General features: G+C 43.6%; 1 protein-coding gene across 2 annotated transcripts in view; it reads left to right on the forward strand.

Annotated features, from left to right (window-relative positions):
• Nucleotides 1-23,847, forward strand: part of LOC133560351 (neuroligin-2-like) — a 304,784-nt gene that overhangs the window by 179,124 nt on the left and 101,813 nt on the right. For both annotated transcript variants that reach the window (XM_061912802.1, XM_061912801.1), the window contains one exon: nucleotides 13,542-13,691. In XM_061912802.1, coding sequence (XP_061768786.1) covers nucleotides 13,542-13,691 — 150 coding nt within the window. The remainder of the gene's footprint in view (nucleotides 1-13,541; nucleotides 13,692-23,847) is intronic.

The following is a 23,847-nucleotide window of genomic DNA, read 5'->3' on the forward strand; positions in this document are numbered from 1 at the left end:
GGGAGACATAGACTTCCCAACGTGTCCTTGGTCTTCCCCGTGGCCTCTTACCGGTTGGACGTGCCCTAAACACCTCCCTAGGGAGGCGTTCGGGTGGCATCCTGACCAGATGCCCGAACTACCTCATCTGGCTCCTCTCGATGTGAAGGAGCAGCGGCTCTACTTTGAGTTCCTCCCGGATGGCAGAGCTTCTCACCCTATCTCTAATGGAGAGCCCCGCCACACGGCGGAGGAAACTCATTTCGGCCGCTTGTACCCGTGATCTTATCCTTTCGGTCATGACTCAAAGCTCATGACCATAGGTGAGGATGGGAACGTAGATCGACCGGTAAATTGAGAGCTTTGCCTTCCGGCTCAGCTCCTTCTTCACCACAACGGATCGGTACAACGTCCGCATTACTGAAGACGCCGCACCGATCCGCCTGTCGATCTCACGATCCACTCTTTCCCCTCTCGTGAACAAGACTCCTAGGTACTTGAACTCCTCCACTTGGGGCAGGGTCTCCTTCCCAACCCGTAGATGGCATTCCACCCTTTTCTGGGCGAGAACCATGGACTCGGACTTGGAGGTGCTGATTCTCATTCCGGTCGCTTCACACTCGGCTGCGAACCGATCCAGTGAGAGCTGAAGATCCCGGTCAGATGAAGCCATCAGGACCACATCATCTGCAAAAAGCAGAGACCTAATCCTGCGGTCACAAAACCGGAACCCCTCAACGCCTTGACTGCGCCTAGAAATTCTGTCCATAAAAGTTATGAACAGAATCAGTGACAAAGGACAGCCTTGCCGGAGTCCAACCCTCACTGGAAATGTGTTCGACTTACTGCCGGCAATGCGGACCAAGCTCTGGCACTGATCGTACAGGGAGCGGACCGCCACAATAAGACAGTCCGATACCCCATACTCTCTGAGCACTCCGCACAAGACTTCCTGAGGGACACGGTCGAATGCCTTCTCTAAGTCCACGATGCACATGTAGACTGGTTGGGCAAACTCCCATGCACCCTCAAGAACCCTGCCGAGAGTATAGAGCTGGTCCACAGTTCCACGACCATGACGAAAACCACACTGTTCCTCCTGAATCCGAGGTTCGACTATCCGGCGTAGCCTCCTCTCCAGTACACCTGAATAAACCTTACCGGGAAGGCTGAGGAGTGTGATCCCACGATAGTTGGAACACACCCTCCGGTCCCCCTTCTTAAAGAGAGGAACCACCACCCCGGTCTGCCAATCCAGAGGTACCGCCCCCGATGTCCACGCGATGCTGCAGAGTCTTGTCAACCAAGACAGCCCCACAGCATCCAGAGCCTTAAGGAACTCCGGGCGGACCTCATCCACCCCTGGGGCCTTGCCACCGAGGAGCTTTTTAACTACCTCAGCGACCTCAGACCCAGAAATAGGAGAGTGCACCACAGATTCCCCAGGCACTGCTTCCTCATAGGAAGACGTGTTGGTGGGATTGAAGAGGTCTTCGAAGTATTCCTTCCACCTATCCACAACATCTGCAGTTGAGGTCAGCAGAACACCATCTGCACCATACACGGTGTCGATAGTGCACTGCTTCCCCTTCCTGAGGCGGCGGACGGTGGTCCAGAATCGCTTCGAAGCCGTCCGGAAGTCGTTTTCCATGGCTTCCCTGAACTCCTCCCATGTCCGAGTTTTTGCCTCAGTGACCGCTGAAGCTGCACACCGCTTGGCCTGTCGGTACCTGTCCACTGCCTCTGGAGTCCTATGAGCCAAAAGGACCCGATAGGACTCCTTCTTCAGCTTGACGGCATCCCTCACCGCTGGTGTCCACCAAGGGGTTTTAGGATTGCCGCCTCGACAAGCACCAACTACCTTGCGGCCACAGCTCCGATCAGCCGCCTCGACAATAGAGGTGCGGAACATGGTCCACTCGGACTCAATGTCCAGCACCTCCCTCGTGACATGTTCAAAGTTCTTCCGGAGGTGAGAATTGAAACTTTCTCTGACAGGAGACTCTGCCAGACGTTCCCAGCAGACCCTCACAATGCGTTTGGGCCTCCCAGGTCTCCGGCATCCTCCCCCACCATCGCAGCCAACTCACCACCAGGTGGTGATCGGTAGAAAGCTCCGCCCCTCTCTTCACCCGAGTGTCCAAAACATAAGGCCGCAAATCCGATGACACAACTACAAAGTCGATCATGGAACTGCGGCCTAGGGTGTCCTGGGGCCAAGTGCACATATGGACACCCTTATGTTTGAACATGGTGTTTGTTATGGACAAACTGTGACGAGCACAAAAGTCCAATAAAAAACACCACTCGGGTTCAGATCCGGGCGGCCATTCTTCCCAATCACGCCTCTCCAGGTTTCACTGTCGTTGCCAACGTGAGCGTTGAAGTCCCCCAGTAGGACAAAGGAATCACCCGGGGGGGCACTTTCCATTACTCCCTCGAGTGCTCCCAAAAAGGGTGGGTACTCTGAACTGCTGTTTGGTGCATAAGCTTGCAGGCTTTGAGCCAGGGGGCAACAAGAATTGCCACCCCAGCCCGTCGCCTCTCACTGCCGGCAACGCCAGAGTGGAAGAGGGTCCAGTCCCTCTCGAGAGAAGTGGTTCCAGAGCCCTTGCTGTGCGTCGAAGTGAGTCCGACTATATCCAGCCGGAACTTCTCAACTTCGCGCACTAGCTCAGGCTCTTGCCCCCCCAGTGAGGTGACGTTCCACGTCCCAAGAGCTAGTTTCTGTAGCCGAGGATCGGACCGCCAAGTGCCCTGCCTTCGGCTGCCGCCCAGCTCGCATTGCACCCGACCTCTATGGCCCCTGCTATGGGTGGTGAGCCCATTGGAGGGGTGACCCACGTTGCCTCTTCGGACTGTGCCCGGCCGGGCCCCATGGGAACAGGCCCGGCCACCAGGCGCTCGCCATCGTGCCCCACCTCTGGGCCTGGCTCCAGAGGGAGGCCCCGGTGACCCGCGTCCGGGCGAGGGAAATCTGGGTCTCTGTTTTTTCTTCTTCATAAAGGTCTTCGAACTGCTCTTTGTCTGATCCCTCACCTAGAACCTTTTTGCCTTGGGAGACCCTACCAGGGGGCATAAAGCCCCCGGACAAAATAGCTCCTAGGATCATTGGGACACGCAAACTCCTCTACCACGATAAGGTGGCAGCTCAGTTTTTAATCATCATTATTCACTTCAAGTCATTACAGTATGTCTCTGTGTACATCTATTTATTTATTTTATTAATTTTGGCAAAAGGTAGGTAGGTAGGTAGGTCTTTATTGTCATTGCACAAGTATAACAGAACTTTGTTTTCAGCTCAAACCCATTCAAGATTGGACAAACAGTGTACAGGGTTACAGAAGGAACGCTGATGGGTTGCCACATGGCGCCCCGTAAAAGATGGGAAAAAGGTCAACGGTGGGGAAGGATGAGTAAAAAAAATACAATCTAGACTGGGATCCTAAAGGGGCCCAGTCTGGAGTGGGAAAAAAACCTCCATAGCAAAGCACATATACATTTTACAACATTCATCTCAAGACTTGCAACAGAGTGGGGGGCCATGGTGGAAGGCTGCAGCTTTTCAGGTGCTGCCCATCTGTCCATCACCCCTATGGGATTTGCGCCAAGGGCGTTGGATTGGGGGTGGGGATAAGTGTGTGTGGCGTATATTTTTGCGGATGCATGTGTGTGTGTAAGCATGCAGTGTGTCTCTGTTCCGCGGCCTTGATGTTGTGCAGCCGATAGTCAGTCCAAAGTGAACAACAACAGGTGTTTGTCCATAAGAGACAAGAAGGGAGTTTGTTTTGTCTTCGCCTCACTGTCCTTCGGGAGAGTCTCGAAGCCAGGGAAACAATCCAAGTTAGAATGTTTTGTATGCGAGTGAAAATAAAATGTGCTTTTCACTCTAAATTGTCTACGACTGATCCTCAAAATTCGTCCTGCGGGGCAGACAGTCCAATGTGTTTCAAATCACAAGAGTGTCCACAGTTCTTCCCGCATCCTCCAAACATGTCGGGCAGCTTTGGGGTACTTTGAAGACTGCCATCAACTTCCAATTTGTCGACAAACCAGAGCAAATGCTTACTCCAATCATCAGATGTCCTTGTGTCATAATTCCGAATAGGTGGATATCTTCACATCCTCGACTGAAAGTATCGCCAGCCACGCGGCGCTCCTTCTTCTCCCAAGAGTCCGTCGTGTGTCCAGCAACAACCGCTCCGTCACGACAAGCAGGTTCCCCCAAACCCCAAGATCTTGTCAATTTCGTTGAGGCAAGTTAAATAGTTCCAATGTTTAGATTTAAATAGCAGTGCAAAAAGAGGCGACAATAAAGTTAAAACAAGACAAAGAAGCAAGAAGGAGAGATAAGAGAGAGGAAAGGGGAGCGTCCACCCTCGATGATTGCCAGCGAGAAAGAGGCACATTTCAATTTGTTACACACACTTGTTATTATATATATTGACCAGAGGGGGAGCACTTCAAATTTTTACACACACCTGTTATTTCATATGTTGACTAGAGCGGGAGCACTTTTAAAACCGACACACCGTCAATTTGAAAAATCCCTCTGTAATTTTGATAGATTTCACCACCCGTGGTGCAAATGAGACATTCTCTACTAGATGCAATGGTTCTTCCGTATTGGGACCATGATTTCGGTCCTAACTTGTTAACCGTTGGAAGATGGGAGGTACTTTTCCTTGTTGTTGTCTCAAGAAGGGTAGAAATACACAGACACATTTGCAAGTTTTGATAACACAGCCACACCGACCCGTCTGGAGGTCAATCATTTTTAAAACAACAGTATGGGATAATTGTTATTCATTTGCTGTAGTTGTTTGTTGATATGGAAAGTGAAGAATATGACACTGTCGACGTTTTAAACTTTGCCTGAAAATGATTAGGGTTACCACAAGCCCAACATAACTCGAAATACTGCAGGTGGTCACCATGGCAACAGTAAAGATGCTATTCCTCATATTCTAAGCCAACACAATTACAGTTTAACTACCAGTGAGTGACTGGTCGGGAAATAATTTACATTACATTAAACAACCCCCCGCAAACATTCCAGACTCATCAGTCAAGCTGCAGGATTGGCGAGGGGAGCAGCAGAAGGTGCCATTCCTGGGGGGGGGCATCGGCGGATGTGCTCAACACGAGCGTAGGCCTAATCGCGCCGTTGTCTACGTTCTGCTTGAGAGCATACGCAGCCGCCAAGCCAGAGCACCTCGGGATACCAGCCTGCTGCCGCTGCTATCTTGCTCCGTCTTTGTTTGTGCTTGTTCACGTTTGCTTCGCAGCGTCGATGAGTTCAGCCTCATTGCGCCATGTTGAGAAATTCCAGTGTGCGACTCCACAGAAGTCGAATGCAGACCTTTTGGTGCGTTGCATTCCAAAGTGCTTCTTGGCCTGCTGCAGCTGCAGGGGAACCATCAGTCAACAGAGACCTGATCAATGCCATTGATTAGCAAACCGGTAGCTGGGATGCATCGCTTCCAGAGAACAATATGTCAGCATGTACTGAAAGTCAAAGGGGCCCGGCTGTGGAGTCTAAATGCAAAGAGAAGGCCTTTCCGGGATATTTGCTCCTCTCTTTCTGGAAGGGGTGACCATCTGCCGGAAAGCTTGGCATGTTTGTTTGGGATTTGTCGAGCCTCTGCCGGAAGAACGGTCGCACAGAGGATGCTGGGTATGATGCCATGATATATTTGTTGGGTTTTGTCTGGAGTTGTTGTCGGAGTTGGCGGCCAAGGTTCTCACGGAGGTAGTTGGTGCTAGATTGGTTGTCACGGCAACAAGCCATTTGACATAATCCACACCAGCGTGGATCATATTGATGGCCAATAGTGAATGGCCATTCCTCAGTATCTAAACTATCACTCAATAAGCTAAACAATCACTCAAAAAGCAAATGTTTACATTTGCCAGCATGGGGGAACCATCTGTTCTGTAAAGACATTTGTTATGTTTAGTTTTTTTTGTTTTTAATCAAGGATCTGTGCATCACTGGCATTTGGATTTATGAATGTTCGACGTTTCTGTTTATCATTGGGGACAATTCTTGTTTTCTGGGATGTTTGCTATGTGCGACTTTTTTCTCATCTTGCACAAGAGTCAATTCACACAAACAATCCCTTGGTGTTTTCCAGCTTTATTCCGTCAAAGAGCAACATAGCGCCTGATCTACTAAAAGGTTTGTGTGTATTAAATCACATGCAAACTTGATAGAGCATGCAAAGTAGGTTTATTAAGGCAAGACAAGGTTATTCATAGAGCACTATTTGTACACAGGGGAATTCAAAGTGCTTGAGGGAAAATTAAAAGAAGGCAAAAATAGAAATATAAAATCATATTTCAAATTAAAATCAGAAAATACAATCATAATTAATCCAAATTAAAATTAATAGAATAGTGTAGATAAAATAATTTCAGTTGTCATATGCACAATTAAATACAAGTCTTTTTAGGCTAGATTTAAACATTGCCAACGTTGAGGCCTGTCTCACATCTTCAGGAAGACTATTCCAGATTTTAGGAGCATAAAACTGAAACGCAGTGTCACCATGTTTGGTCCTGACTCTAGGCACCAGCAGGAGACCACTACCTTAGGTTCTCAGAGCTTGAGATTCATATGGCTCTACCATGTCAGAGATGTACTTTGGCACAAGACCATAACAAGACTTGTACACAGGGAGAGCTGTTTTAAAGTCCATTCTCTGAGCAACAGGAAGCCAGTGCAATGACCTAAGAACTGTACTATGGTCATATGTCCCTGGTTCTAGTCAGGACTCGAGCAGCAGCATACTGGATGTACTGCAGTTACTTTACAGCTTGTTTAGAGAGCCCCATGAGAAGGCCATTAAGCAGTCCAACCTGCTGGAGACAAAGACATGGATTATTCTTTTTAAGTCTGATTTGACATTGTTCCTCTCCTTTTCGTCAATGTTTTTCAGGTAGTAGAAAGCTGCTGATGTTATTGACCTAATGTGGCACTTAAAGTTCAAGTCTGATTCCATTATTCCCCCTGAATTTACAACCTAATCATTAGGTGTCAGGGAGAGGGTCTCAAGGTGACTAATAATAGTATATCTTTGCTTTTGCGGACCAAAGACAATGATTTCAGTTTTGTCTGAGTTTAACTGAAGAACGTTGTTTTGCATCCACACACTGATCTGTTCGATGCCGCGACAAAGTGAATAAACAGGCTTTTTAGCATGTTTGAAATGTACGTGCAGTAGAAATGCGCGGATGGGCAATTATATCATCCGCAACCGCATCACTAAAGTGGTCATCCACCCGCCATCCACCCGAACCAACGTTTTATCAAAGCCACAACCGCCCGCCACCCACCCGTTGTTATATATCTAATATAGATGATGCAAGGCATTAATGAGGTTAGAAAGTGTAACTCCCTCCAAATAGCACAGACACAATGGCTTTCTTGAACTGATTTATTTGAAGGTTTCCTTTCCCTTCAAATTCACCGTGAAAACTGTAATAAATACAGCACGTCCATCCATCCATCCATTTCTACCGCTTATTCCCTTTCGGGGTCGCGGGGGGCGCTGGCGCCTATCTCAGCTACAATCGGGCGGAAGGCGGGGTACACCCTGGACAAGTCGCCACCTCATTGCAAGGCCAACACAGATAGACAGACAACATTCACACTCACATTCACACACTAGGGCCAATTTAGTGTTGCCAATCAACCTATCCCCAGTTGCATGTCTTTGGAAGTGGGAGGAAGCTGGAGTACCCGGAGGGAACCCACGCATTCACGGGGAGAACATGCAAACTCCACACAGAAAGATCCCGAGCCTGGATTTGAACCCAGGACTGCAGGACCTTCGTATTGTGAGGCAGACGCACTAACCCCTCTGCCACCGTGAAGCCCAATACAGTACGTTACAAACGTAAAAATAATAACATGCACAGCTTGTGGATCAAACATTTTACCAAGTAAAACACCAACAAATGACAAACAAATACCTTGTTGGCCTGCATGTTTATTTTAGGAGGAAATTGTGATCTTCTGGCTTTTATAGCCCAAACGCTTAAAGTCCTTGTGAAACTTTTTGGTCTTTGTTACGATCAGTCATTCTCTTTCTCCCTTCTCATGCATCAAAAAAATGTGTACTCATACCTGGAAGTAGCTTCCTTACATCCGTCGACAGACCAAACGAGACACTTCAAAATAAAAGTATGCCCACATACTGTTTCAAAGAATGCTGCTCATTTTTCGTATGTGGGTAACAACATTTAACTATTTATAAATGGTTGATTTCTATAGGCTAGTAAGGTAAAGTGTTGTACCTGACAAGTTTGGGCTACCTTGCTTCTGCAGCCTTCATCAGAGGTGTCACGTGATGTTAGCGTGATGTTAGCGTGACGTCGTCTGTGACTTGTTATATGGATTGTACCATCGAGTGTTGTCAGGTAGAACACTTTACCTACTAGCCTATATAAATCAACCATTTATAAATAAACATCAGTAGGCTAAATGAACATCTTCAACATAACATTTAATTATGTATAATGTAGCGGCTGGCTACAGGGTGTTAGCCAATGACTTTGGCTGGGGGACGGGACTTCCGGGAGAGATAGGGAAGTGACGTTGACTACAGGAAGTGAGAGTTCGAGTTGTCCCGGGAAAAGCGTTAGAGACATGAGAGCTGTTGTGTGGTTGTATTACATATTGTGCAATAAAGACAAGACAAACAAAGAAGTTTTATGAGCCTACATTCCTGGGATTATTACAATATATATTTCCGAATTGGTTCAACCGCCACCCGCCCCAATCTATTTAAAATCAAATTTTTCGACATGTCACCCGCCCGACCCGCGGTTTATCCGCATCTCTAACGTGCAGACTGGCAGTTGCGCAGAAGTGTTTGTGAGAAAGGAAGTGATCCCGCTGCAACTCCGTTCTACATATGCCTGACATTAATATGCACTGTCAAAAATAAAAAATATTCGAGATAGTCTATATAGCAATATTACACTGCAATTGTACATCTGCTGGATGACTTAAAAGGACTGTTTGCAACTTGCTGACAGTTACATGTTTCAAACCAAAAAATATAACAATAACACCATTGGCCATCTTATTTACATTAGCGGTTTGTTTCTGTGTGGAGTTTGCATGTCTTCCCCGTGACTGCGTGGGTTCCCTCCGGGTACTCCGGCTTCCTCCCACCTCCATAAACATACACCTGGGTATAGGTTGATTGACATCACTAAATTGGCCTTAGTGTGTGAATGTGAGTATGAATGTTGTCTGTCTATCTGTGTTGGCCATGGTGACTTGTCCAGGGTGTACCCCGCCTTCGGCCCGAATGCAGCTGAGATAGGCTCCCGCGACCCCGAACGGGACAAGCGGTAGAAAATGGATGGATGGATGAATGGGTTTGTTTTAAAACACTCTATATTTTTCACTTGATAAACTAAATTGCTAAATTTATGAAATAAAAAAATATTCCGGTCCACAAAAATAATTGGTGCTCACTCACCCTGTCTGGTCAACACCACACGCAGAGAGCACGTGCATACATACAAAAGCAGTCCAAGAGAACAACAAACAATTTGCAGTAATAAGTTTATTTCGAACATGTATAAAGTTTCAATGTGATACATCACATATTATACACCTTTTATTTTATTTTCCTTACAACATGTCCGAAAAAGAGTAGGAAGAAAGAAAGCTTTTTAAATCCTACCCCCTTTCTACTTCACAGTATTTAGTAACAAATACAGTATATTCGCTTCCTGTCCTCAATTTGTACACAATTTACATCAATTAATTCTAAACATAGCAGTTCTCTTCATAAATAGCTAACTCAATTATGATTCACCCAATGAAGTGAAATGAAAGTTATATAATTCTCAATAAGTTTAAGACATTTATCATAATTGTTCTTCGTTGATAGAACATTTAATGACAGCTAACCATCCAATTTGCCATCATTAGCTAACACTTTAAGCTAATGTCAGTATACTTGTATGTGGATTGATATGTTTTACGTTCTAGAAGCGGTATGAAGGCAGGATAAAATATTAAAAAAACATTGGAAAGTTATCGCCCTCTATGCATCTTTGCCAATGTTGCAAACAGCCTGTTTAGGAGTTGAATAAGAAATTCAATTGATGCATTTTGGTGTCACCTGCCGTTTTTTTAATGACATTCGTTTCCTCCTATATATAAAAAAAACTTTTTGCAATATGCATTTTTTCTTGCAGTTAGGGCCAGCGTGTCCTGTGAGCATGACTTCAGCGCGCAAAAAAAGTGGGTGTTATTGTAGATGCTTCTGAAGTGTCTAGAAAAATGTGGTAGATGGCTGCTGCTTGTTTCAAAAAGTAGGAGCATGATAACATGAATGTGCAGTAAATGAGTGGCTCCATGGGGAAAGCCGCATAGCACACGCAATACCCTTAATAGAGGGGTTTGCAGCAGTTATCTACCGCACACACAGTCTTAGTAGATCACACGCAACGTGCCAACTAATAGTACGCGCAATTTTATAGTTTGCACACCCTGTTTAGTGCGTTGGATCTGAACAGATCAGGGCCATAGAGGGCAAAGGTAGGCAGTGCAGGGTCGCCATGGCAACTACGAAGATGCTACTGACAAGCCAGTACGTCAATGACAATGCAGCAGTGATGTTTTGTTCATGTAATCTGCTTATTGTGTCGTCCCTTTTTTGTAGCCCCACCAGTGTAAAACAATAGCATCCAAGAAAAATGTTGTTTCCTAAAAATAGGACGTGACTCAGAAAGACGTTGATGCAACCCAGTGCCAGCCCCTACGACCATTTGCATTTGTTGGGGGATCCAAGGTGTAAGCACAGAGCTAGGGCAATTACGTGTTGGACAAAGATAGCTGCACAACTTTTATGTTAGATCCACCATTGACTCGACTTCCACGATATGCTAGATCCACTCTACGTCCATTGCCCTGGTCTCCCGCTAGAGGGGGTCACCAAGGTCCTCTCCAAGGTTTCTCATTGTCATCCCACTGGCTTGAGTTTTTCCTTGCCCTGATGTGGGATCTGAACCGAGGATGTCGTTGTGGCTTGTGCAGCCCTCTGAGACACTTGTGATTTAGGGCTATATAAATAAACAGTGATTGATTGATTGATAGATTGATTGACATGCAACATTATAAATGGGTTGTACTTGTATAGCGCTTTTCTACCTTCAAGGTACTCAAAGCGCTTTGACACTACTTCCACATTTACCCACTCACACACACATTCACACACCGATGGAGGGAGCTGCCATGCAAGGCGCTAAACAGCACCCATCAGGAGCAAGGGTGAAGTGTCTTGCTCAGGACACAACGGACGTGACGAGGTTGGTCCTCGGTGGGGATTGTGTTATTTGACCCTGTTGTTTCTTTAACTGCAGATAAGCTGCCAAACCAATCAAATAGCAGCTCAAGAAATACAAATAATTTAAAAAAATTATTGCAGTTTTTTTAAACCTTCTCAGGTGACTTCCCTTTGGTGGCGACTCAAGTGGGAGCAGCAAAGGGCAGACGGCACAAAGTAGGCAGACATTAGGGATCTTGCTGCTTTCTTCAGCCGTGCAGTTGATTTTGTTCAAGTTAAATGCTGCTTTCTACGGCCGAGAGGCATTACTGTGCTAAAAGTGGTGCTCCTTTTGCTGTGTTAAAATGCCAAAGAGCTCTTGCGCCTGAGCTCTGACTTCGACACATGAGACGTATTTGTACTATTGAATTTTTGGGCTTTCTTTGAAGCAGACGTCTACAAAAAATTTTAATTGCTTTTTATACACATTCCCTTTTGCAGTCAAGAGCGAATATAATAGAAGGAAGTTAAAGCATAATTGTGTGTTTTTGACTCAGAAGTGACACTGCAGATTTGATATGTACTATCGTGGTGAACGCTGTTTTATTACAGCATATATTTTACAGAGCTGTCAAAAATAACGAGTGAACTCATGTGATTAATTAAAAATATTGCGTTCATCATGTACAGTGGGGCAAAAAAGTGTTTAGTGTGCCACCGATTGTGCAAGTTCTCCCACTTAAAATGATGACAGAGGTCTGTAATTTTCATCATAGGTACACTTCAACTGTGAGAGACAGAATGTGAAAATAAATCCAGGAATTCACATCGTAAGAATTTTAAAGAATGTATTTGTAAATTATGGTGGAAAATAAGTATTTGGTTAACCTCCAAAGCTTTCACTGATGGAAGGAGGTGTTGGCTCAAAATCTCTCGATACATGACCCCATTCATTCTTTCCTTAACACGGATCAATCCTCCTGTCCCCTTAGCAGAAAAACAGCCCCAAAGCAAAATGTTTCCACCCCCATGCTTCACAGTAGGTGTGGTGTTCTTGGGATGCAACTCAGTATTCTTCTTCCTCCAAACACGACAAGTTGAGTTCATACCAAAAAGTTCTATTTTGGTTTCATCTGACCACATGACATTCTCCCAATCCTCTGCTGTAGCACCCATGTATCCATTTTGGTATAAACTCAACTCGTCGTGTTTGGAGGAAGAATAATACTGAGTTGCATCCCAAGAACACCATACCTACCGTGAAGCATGGGGATGGAAACATCATGCTTTGGTGCTATTTTTCTGCTAAAGGGACAGGACGATTGATCCGTGTTAAGGAACGAAGGAATGGGGCCATGTTTCGTGAGATTTTGAGCCAAAACCTCCTTCCATCAGTGAGAGCTTTGAATGGTTGCCCAAATACTTATTTTCAACCATCATTTACAAGTAAATTCTTTAAAATTCTTCCAATGTGAGTTCCTGGATTTTTTTTTTCACATTCCGTCTCTCACAGTTGAAGTGTACCTATGATGAAAATTACAGACCTCTGTTATCATTTTAAGTGGGAGAACTTGCACAACCGGTGGCTGACTAAATACTTTTTTGCCCCACTGTATCAACGCAAATTTATCACCCAATTTATTTTGACCTCACATGCTCTTTTACTTGAGCGGATGGTTACGTGAAAGGTGGCGTGGGTTGTTGTACTGTCAGTGATCAGGTTAAAGGGGGTGTCCACTTTTTCTTGGAATTTTGTCTATCATTCGCAATCCTTGTTTAAGACAACCACATTGTTTTAAATGTTTATTGCATTTTAACTAGTAAAACAATGGGAGCAGATTTTTTTTTTAAATGACATGTAGTATTTCAGTGTGGCATCAGTATAATTTGACACCATATTTAACGTTTCCAAAAAAGATTGAGGATTTCCCTTGGACCCACTAAGATGGCTTTAACTTAAGGCTACATGTTTAAACACAATGTTGCTTTAAAATGCAATAAACATAACACTTGATAGGAAAAAAGTTGTTTTTTCAGCATCTCTGGGTAGCAGTGACGGAGCACAGCACTTCGACTATGTTATTTTAACTTTGTCTCATTGCTTTAAAAGTGGTCATTCGCCGCTAGGTACTCTAATTTCATCCTCGCTCAAGAGTTGTTTTTCATCTGGCCTTGCAATCTGCCTTGCTATTTGTTTCTGCAGCACAGCGGGTCATCAAAAACAATATAATGAAATCTCATTTTTGTTTGCTCCTTTTTTTTCCGCAGACATTCGCGACCGCAGGAAAAAGCCTGTGATGATGTTCATTCACGGAGGCTCCTACATGGAAGGCACCGGAAACATGTTTGACGCCAGCGTGCTCGCCGCCTACGGCAACGTCATCGTGGTGACCATTAACTATCGTCTTGGCGTGCTGGGTAAGTGGAGCGCAGGTTTTTTTCTCTGTTGAAATCTGTACCTGCGGGAAGAAAAAAAGTCACTTTTGAATAAATTAATGAGATCTTTTTTTATGAAGTCTGATCTTATGGTTATAGTTTGTAATGTATATAAAGTACGGTAGGCATAGTTTTTTAATAATAGCAGCTGGAAGGTCTTTTTAATTGCTGTTTTGGAACACTGACTCTCATCTGCATTCCATTACCTGATGCTTGGCAAGGCACCTTTTTTTTGCTAACTCTTCAACTATTACCACTTTATGCAATAAAAATCATGTAATGATAACAATAATGACTTTAAAAAGAAAATGCAAAAAATGTGTGTATATTTTTAATTTAACTTGTCAGAGTTGTTCAACAAAATTATTGTTTAGGGAACCAAGTTTTCCAGAAAGCTGAAAACCGGGGAACCAGACTTTTACCGTCACTTTTACTGTTATTTTATATATTCCGGAGAAACATCTTTTACAGTAGACATTTGGTTTTGGTCTGTTTTGTCAGAGTTACAGGAGCACTCTGCTCTTTTTAGGGACATTCTGCAAACAAGTCAGGCCTTGTTCACACCAGGGGTCAATTCCAATTTGTTTTGTCCAACCTGTATCTTATTTTTTTTATGTCAATGTGAACAGTGCAATTCTGAATTTTTCAAAGTCCTTCTTCGTATGTGGCTATAAATCGGATATGTACAGTCGTGGTTAAACGTTTCCATACACTTGTAAAGAACATAATGTCATGGCTGTCTTAAGTTCCCAATATTTTCTACATCTCTTATTTTTTTTTGTGATAGCGTGATTGGAGCACATATTTGTTGGTCACAAAAATGTTGCTTCTTTTATGAATTTATTATGGGTCTACTGAAAATTTGACCAAATCTTCTGGGTCAAAAGTATAAATACAGCAATGTAAATATGTGCTTTCATGTCCTTTGGCAAGTTTCACTGCAATAAGGCGCTTTGGGTAGCCATCCACAAGCTTCTGGCAAGCTTCTGGTTGAAATTTTGACGACTCCTCTTGACAAAATTAGTGCAGTTCAGCTAAATTTGTTGGTTTTCTGACATGGACTTGTTTCTTCAGCATTGTCCACATGTGGTTTAATGGGGTTTGAGTCAGGACTTTGGGAAGGCCATTCTAAAACCTTAATCCTAGACTGATTTAACCATTCCTTTACCACTTTGACGTGTGTTTGGGGTCATTGTCCTGTTGGAACACCCAATTGCTCCCAAGACCCGAACTCTGGGGTGATGACTTTAGGTTGTCCTGAAGAATTTGGAGGTAGTCCTCCTTTTTCATTGTCCCATTTACTCTCTGTAAACCATCAGTTCTATTGGCAGCAAAACAGGCCCAGAACATAATAATACCACCACCATGCTTGACGGTAGGTTTAGTGTTCCTGGGATTAATGGCCTCACATTTTCTCCTCCAAACATCCATCCATCCATTTTCTACCGCATATTCCCTTTGGGGTCACGGGGGGCGCTGGAGCCTAGCTCAGCTACAATCGAGCGGAAGTCGGGATACACCCTGGACAAGTCGCTACCTCATCGCAGGGCCAACACAGATAGACAGACAACATTCACACACGAGGGCCAATTTTTTAGAGTTGCCAATCAACCTATCCCCAGCTGCATGTCTTTGGAGGTGGGAGGACGCCGGAGTACCCGGAGGGAACCCACGCACTCACGGGGAGAACATGCAAACTCCACGCAGAAAGATCCCGAGCCCGGGATTGAAACCAGGACTACTCCAGACCTCCGTATTGTGAGGCAGACACACAAACCACTCTACTACCGTGCTGCCCTCCTCCAAACATATTGCTGCAAACTGTGGCCAAACAGCTATTTTTTTGTTTCATCGGACCACAGAACTTTCCTTTCTTTCCAAAGGTCTTATCTTTGTCCATGTGATCAGCAGCAAACTTTAGACGAGCCTTAAGGTGTCGCTTCTGGAGCAAGGGCTTCCTTCTTGCAGGGTAACCCTTCAGTCCATGGCGATGCAAAACATGCTTTACTGTGGACACTGACACCTGTGTTTCAGCAGCTTCCATTTCATTGCAGACCTGCTTTTTGGTGGTTCTCGGTTGACTCTTGGTCATCTTGACGAATTTTCTCTCAGCAACAGGTGGAGAGCTTATGTTTTCTTCCTGATTGTGGAAGTGACAAAACTATGCCATGCACTTTATAATTCAGAAAAATTGGCTGCACAGTTGCTCCCTGTTTTGAAATGGCTACAAGTGACTTTCCTGACTTGTGATGATGATGATTGATGAAAATGATTCATTTTTTCAGATCTGTGCTGAGTTCCTTTGACTTTCCCATCGTCGCATTTATAACAGAGTCTAATGACTGCATCACATGAGCCCTATTTAATTGGGCTCAGAGAAGTCATCAGGTGTCATCAATCATAATCACTCACATGAAGTTCGGAGGCCATGCCATGAAGCTAATTTGATTTGATTGCAACTTTTCTACATCACCAAAATTGATCATGTATGTTGCTGTATATATACTTTTGACCCAGCAGATTTGGTCACATTTTCAGTAGACCCATAATAAATTCATAAAAGAACCAAACTTCATGAATGTTTTTTGTGACAATCAAGTATGTGCTCCAATCTCTCTATCACAAAAAAATAGAAGTTGTACAAATTTTTCGAAACTCAAGACAGCCATGACATTATGTTCTTTACAAGTGTGACCACGATTGTATGTGAAGCGACTGCAGTTTGAACGCTCTGGCTGCATTCATCCGACCAGACCGTCATCAAAAGTGATATGCGTCAAATGTTTTTGCCAAAATAGACACTTGTAAAATAAATTGTTAACAAATTAGCAGAAAACAGGCAATAATAATGTTTGAAGAGGTCTTATTATGTAAAACCAACATCCAACCCGATGGCACCTGCTTATGTGTATTTGGGATCTGCATAAGTCCTGAAAATGTAAAATATCAAAACGTAAAGGAATTGCAAAGATAATTATAAAACATAAATATAAAAAACCTTGGCTTTCTTTCTACTTCCTCCAAACGGTCCATTTGGAATTTGTCGGTCCTCTGACGTTTTCCAGACATGTGACGTCTGCGGGTTTATCCGTCATGAAGGCTTACCCAAAGGTCTTTGCGTGAGTCCGCCATTCTATTTAATGTTAGAGAATGTGTAGTCCAAGCGACACAATTTGCCCATGGTACGACACAAAGACCGAAAATGATCTATTGTTGGTTGTTGTAACCAGCACAAATCAAAATACACAATTTCAGCTTCATCTGAAGTAAGAAAGTGCCTTATTTTTAACTTTTATGATTTGTGGCAATGCACCTTCAACTCTTCGTGTGTGCAAAACACTTCAAAGAATCCCGCTTCAGAAACCTGCGCCAGTATAAGGATGCATTTTCCAATAAACTACAGTTATTGGCAGGCTCTGTGACTACTATTTATGGCAATGGAGGAGACAATGAAACGGTAAGTTATTACAGTATGTTAGAAATGTGTGAATGATATGTTTGCAATGTTAACTGGAGTTGTTGTGGAGCTAGCTTAGCCCTCTAATGAAAGACAATAGAATCACCGTCCTGCAGCAAAATATGTAAGGATTTTCCTAAAAACTACTTTTAATTGAATGAGAGCCTATGTTTGGCAATGGACGAGTAAGTAATATGATCCGTTATTTTGTTAACAATGTCGCTCGTAGCTTGTAGCTTAGTTTATAGCCTTGAGCGTCAATTGTTTACAACTCGAAGCAGCTTTGTAGCAGAGTTGTTTACATTATATACAATAGAAAACGCCTTCTATTGTCAATACATGCCCAGCGTCCAGCATTACAAAGTTACAGACTCGGTAGAAGTTTAACCTGAGCCAGCTGGTTGTTCCAACCTTTACGTCAGGCGGGCTTCGTTCACCTCTCTCGTCCGCCAGCATTCTGTCCTTGGTGCCGACAACAAAACATGGTGAGCCTGCTGATCCCGCTCTATCTTATGGGATGTTGTGTTTTGGTGCAAGTCAATCAAAACAGATAGCTGGTGGCGGTCACCGATGTCTGTAGTGCACAATAACAGCAAGAAAGTGAAAAAACTACAAAACATTTCTGCCAGGCGGGGGGAAATGCGCACTCAGCATGGTGAGGAGAGGTTAATATGCATCAAACAATTCTCAAAACACAGTTTTAAAAAGGATCATAAAAAGTGGCTTGAGATTATGTGTGTAAAACAAATCTATGCAGTTTTTTCACCAAAGAATAACCATTACATGTTATGTAGGCTACAGGGAAGTGTTTTATGCGTAGAAAAAAAAATATGATATGACTTTTTTAAGGAACTCGCGTCAATGTTCCTCCAGCTGTCTCCGACTGCTCGTCACACACTCGATGGAGCAAACATCGGAGCAAATATTCCCGCAAACTGCGAGAGTCAAATTGCTCGCTCTCTTCCTTCTTAATGTTCTACGTGCCATAATTCTGTTCAGTAAATGTGGGCTTTGATTGCACAAAATCCTTGAAACTGTCACAAATATGCCAGGACTGAGACCTACTGTACATAACACTTGCTTTTTGTCATGTAAACGATTTCATAAAAAGATCAGATTTGACAAAAAAATCTGAATTGGACAATCCTACCCTGCAGCGTGAACATAGCCAAAGATCTCTTCTATTAAGGCACTTTAGTGTTTTTAAAAAATCTGCTGCAAAAATGTGACTCTTTCACAAGTTTTTTTTAACTGAACTCGCGGGCCACCAGTTAAAGAGCCCAAATGGTGAAAAAGAGAGGACCTAAAATGGAACCTTGAGGAACACCACTAGAAGTTGAACAAATGACTAACGACTGCGTCTGAAGTAAACAAGCTACAGCAACACCTTAGTTACATAAATCACGTTACGAAAAAAATGTCTAACTGCCTAAAAAGAGAGTACTTAACGGGGGTGCCTTGAGGAACGTCTCAGTTATGTAAATCACAAGTTTGGACACCAGTCTTCTATGTGTGTTATCAAGGTTAATAGTCAAAGAAGGGATCTGCTAATGTGTTTATAGTGATCCAAGTTCCTCTATACCAGTGTTTTCGAACCAATGAAATACAGTCTTGTGTGCCGTGGGAGATGATCTACTTTCACCTATTTAGGTTAAAAATATTTTTGGGAAACTTGCAAATTATGTATTGTTGTTGAGTGTCGGTACTGTCTAGAGCTCGGCAGAATAACCGTGTATTACTCTTCTATATCAGTAGGTGGCAGTCGGTAGCTAATTGCTTTGTAAATGTCAGAAACAGCGGGAGGCAGTTATTAGGTAAAAAGTTGTCTAATGCTTAAAGCATAAATAAACAAAAGGTGAGTGTCCCTAAGAAAAGGCATTGAAGCTTAGGGAAGGTTATGCAGAACGAAACTAAAACTGACCTGGCTACGAAGTAAACAAAAACAGAAAGCCGGACGACTGCAAAGACTTACTGTGAAGCAAAGACGGCGTCCACAATGTACATCCGAACATGACATGACAATCAACAATGTCCCCACAAAAAAGGATAAAAACAACTGAAATATTCTTGATTGCTAAAACAAAGTAGATGCGGGAAATATCGCTCAAAATAGGAACTTCTACAGGAAAATACCAAAAAAAAAGCCACCAAAATAGGAGTGCAAGACAAGAACTAAAACACTTCACACGAGAAAACAGCAAAAAATTCCAAATAAGTCACGGCGTGATGTGACAGGTGGTGACAGTACTTTGAGACAAGAGCATATTGATGCATGCTTGGCTATGGTTTGAAGTCATATCCAACGACAACATCTTTATACTGTCACCTGAGTTTCGTTTTTTAGTGATTTCTGCTGGTGGTGTGCTTTGTCTCTAAAAAGGTTGAAAAACACTGCTCTATAAAATAAGAGCACTCCAGTGTTTTTAGGAATTTGTTACAAAAATATTTGTCTGAACTCGGGGGTCGGGTCTGTTGCCAGTACCGGGCCGGATTTGGCCACCGGGCCACCAGTTGAATGGACCTGCTCTAAGTGCTCAAAATCAGGCATATAGTACAGTACGAAGTATCCCCAATTACCAAAACATTATGCCGCCTGATGCGGTGATTGTATTGGCATGGTTTCAATTACTGTACAACCGCAAAATTAAAGGCCTACTGAAAGGAGATTTCCTTATTTAAACGGGGATAGCAGGTCCATTCTATGTGTCATACTTGATCATTTCGCGATATTGCCATATTTTTGCTAAAAGGATTTAATAGAGAACATCCACGATAAAGTTCACAACTGGAGAAAAGCCCTGCCTCTACCGGAAGTCGCAGACGATGACGTCACATGTTGATTGCTCCTCACATCTTCACATTGTTTTTAATGGGAGCCTCCAACAAAAACAGCTATTCGGACCGAGAAAACGACAATTTCGCCATTAATTTGAGCAAGGATGAAAGATTCGTGTTTGAGGATATTGATAGCGGCGGACTAGGAAATAAAAAAAAAAACGCGATTGCATTGGGACGGATTCAGATGTTTTTAGATACATTTACTAGGATAATTCTGGGAAATCCCTTATCTTTCTATTGTGTTGCTAGTGTTTTAGTGATTAACAGTACCTTGTAGTCGGAGGTGTGTGTCCACTGGTGTGTTGACGCGCAGTGTCTCAGGGAAGTCGACGGCAGCTTTATGGGCGGCACAAGCTCAGCTGATCTCCGGTAAGAAGCGACTTTTTACCACAATTTTCTCACTGAAACCTGCAGGTTGACATTCGGTTGGGATCCATGTTCGCTGTGATCCATAGTAAAGTTTCACCTCTGTGAATTTTAAACAAGGATCACCGTGTGTTTTTATGGCTAAAGGCTAAAGCTTCCCAACCCCATTTTTCTACTTTGACTTCTCCAATATTAATTGAACAAATTGCAAAAGATTCAGCAACACAGATCTCCAAAATACTTTGTAATTATGCGGTTAAAGCAGACGACTTTTAGCTGTGTGTGTGCGCAGCGCTCATCTTTCCTAACAGCCCGTGACGTCAAGCATACACGTCATCATTACGCGACGTTTTCAAGAAAAAACTCCCGGGACATTAAAAATTGTAATTTAGTAAACTAAAAAAGCCGTATTGGCATGTGTTGCAATGTTAATATTTCATCATTGATATATAAACTATCAGACTGCGTGGTGGGTAGTAGTGGGTTTCAGGAGCCCTTTAATGATAATAGTAATTTTCTGTGCACAATAGCACTATGGATGTAAAATGTGGTCTCAGCGCTCACATGATTATACAGACTGATGTAGAGATCATATTTAAAGGCCATAATGCTAATGCTAACCGCTTAAAACTAACGCCGTGTGCTAATATGGCAGAGTCGGCACCCGGGCGGGCTCCTGAATGAATAAAGAGGCAGCGTAATGGCGGGCCGAGCAGCAGGCGTGCCGTCGCCATCGAGTGTGTGTGAAATGTGCAGGGAATTCTGCAGCGCTTAATACGTTACAGGCCGCCCAGCGCTTGACCTCACACTGGCGGTGGCGGTGACAGACGGCATTACAAAAAAAAATCCTCACGCGTCGGGACGTAAAGATGAAAGTGAGACGATGCCTCCATTTGCACATGATCAATGACAGCGAGAGCAGAGGGCATCAAAGCACACACACACACACACACACACACACACACACAAAGAGGAGGGTGAGAGATGAGAGAAGTGACAGCAGGAGAGAGATGAGAGGGAGGCCAGAGAGCATGGAGGGGGGTGAGATTTGCCTGTCGCGCTAAAAATAAAAGCCGCAGAGTGTGAAGCGGTGCTCGCATCTCATGTTGTGTGCACACATGAGGATATGTGTGTGTTCGGATATGGCGTCCTTGCTATGATAATGGGATTTTTTTTCGTGACGTGAGTCCACCTCTGATGCTCCACATACAAATGTTTTGCAAACCTCCTGAATTCAGTGAATGAAGAATGAATGTATGCTCAAAGCTTCCCGCAGCGACCACTTAATGCATTAGTGGGACTTTGTGTCACCGTGTGAGAGCAACCTGACCTGACCAGAGAAGACATGGAGACGCACAAGCTGAACGGCTCAAGCCCACCATGTGCACGTTACACAACCCCGCAGTCGCTATGGCAACCCCGGGAAGAATTGATGCTGAATAGGAGAGATGTGACTGGCGACACACAAGCGCACTACGCAGTGCTGTGCTCGCTAATGGAGCTTATCCTTTTTGGTTTTCTTTTGTGTCATTATTCTGAAGCTTACACTATCACCCCTCACAGTATTATCAATAGAAGGAAGCCAACTTTAGAGTAATCAGTGTACAGCTTGTGTAGCAGTATGGATTTTATATGCATTGAAATTGGGACAACACGCAAATTGTATTGTATTTTATTACATAAGTGAGCAGCAAGATAATTACTACTTGCCTACTGTAAATATTGGTGTCATGGTCTGGGGCGGTATGAGTGCTTCCAGCTCTGGGATGCATGAGAACGGAGACTGAGAGCCAGGCCTTCTCGACCAACATCAGTGTCTGACCTCACCAATGCGCTTTTGGAAGAATGGTGGAAAATTCCTATAAACACACTCCGCAACCTTGTGAATAGCCTTCCCAGTAGAGTTGAAGCTGTAATAGCTGCAAAAGGTGGACCGACATCATATTGAACCCTATGGGTTAGGAATGGGATGGCACTTCAAGTTCATATGTGAGTCAAGGCAGGTGGCCAAATACTTTTGGCAATATAGTTTAGCTGTTAATAATAATTATCACTATATGAGTGCATATATATATATATCTTTCTCTCCCCTCCACAAATCCGAAAAGCAGCCAGTGGGCGGACGTCACAAAAACACCACTTTTTTTTTATGTTTGTTACCTGTGCTCCTCAATCAACTGCTTGTTGTGTTACGTCATTGTTACGTAATCATATGTGAGTACGTAATTGAGTCGAGGCTGGTGGCCAAATACTTTAGGCAATATTGGGTATACCATCTATACAGCTACATCCACTTTTTCGGTGACACTAAACTCACCTCTGAGTCCTCACTTGAAGCTCTGTAAAACACATGTAAATATGTGTTTGTTTGTGAGTTCATCATTAACTGCCTTCCGTCTGTCCTCCTCTTTTCCTTTCTTTAATCTCCACTTTCGCTGCAGGCCCCACCGCCACCACAGAAAAAGCGGAGTTATGGGAAAAATTACGCGAATGCATGTTCCTCTTGTCAAACCGTGCGCGTTGTTAGCAGGGAGCCACCAGCCCGCTAATAGTCGGGGATGGATCATCATTATGCCGGCATGACAGCCCCTTTTGAGTCATTACGCGGTGCTCCTGAAATAATGCCAGTGTGGAGCTTTGGGGAGCCAAAGCGTGCATGAGTTAGTGAATGTAAACAAAGAGGAAAAGTAGTCAACCTTGGAACTACAACAAAGAAACCATGCACTACTGGAAATAATGTGTGCTTGGCTTCTACCCCTCTATGAAATCTATCCACAAGATTGTGTAGTGTCACTGGGAATTTGGTCGCATTAGTGAGGTCAGAGATCACAGTTTTTCTCCAAGCTCATCCGAGCGTGCCTTTATGGAACTTGCTGTGTGCACTGGGAATACAAAAAGGTTATTCCTCGAGCATACAATAGCTTGGTTGCATATGACGTCACATCAGTTTTTCTACTTTGTGGCTTGCTTCACACGATGGTCAAGCAGCTTGAGCGTAGCATTAAAATAAGTGAGAGTAAGTGAACAGTTTGAGCAGAAAATGCCGTATTGCTGTTCTGTTCTTGAAAGAAGTGGTTCAAAAAGATAATAAAGTCAGGGAAAACACAAAAGTGCGCTTAAGGATATGGTTCTTAAATATATCACTTCCATCATGCTCGTGTCTGCAGCGATCACTTTGTAAAATGTTTGTTTGGACATTTGTTTTGTTTGATAAACTTTCTGTTATGAAATCCACTTTATTCTCTACCATATTAGTAGTGTTTGATGGCAGAATTAAAGGTAAGAAAAGAACAAGAGATCACATTAGTTTGTGTTCTTTTGTGGTTGATTTGCCTAAATATAACTACGAAGACCTGGTTGTGCAAATAAACTAACGTCATGTTAAGTTTATTTATTTAACAGAAGCTAACAGTTTAGTTGTTGTTCAGGAAAGCCAAGTGCTTTTATTCGACACTGATGACCACATTATAGCGTCTT

This window comes from Nerophis ophidion, linkage group LG10, assembly GCF_033978795.1.
Source record: "Nerophis ophidion isolate RoL-2023_Sa linkage group LG10, RoL_Noph_v1.0, whole genome shotgun sequence".
Classification (NCBI taxonomy): domain Eukaryota; kingdom Metazoa; phylum Chordata; class Actinopteri; order Syngnathiformes; family Syngnathidae; genus Nerophis; species Nerophis ophidion.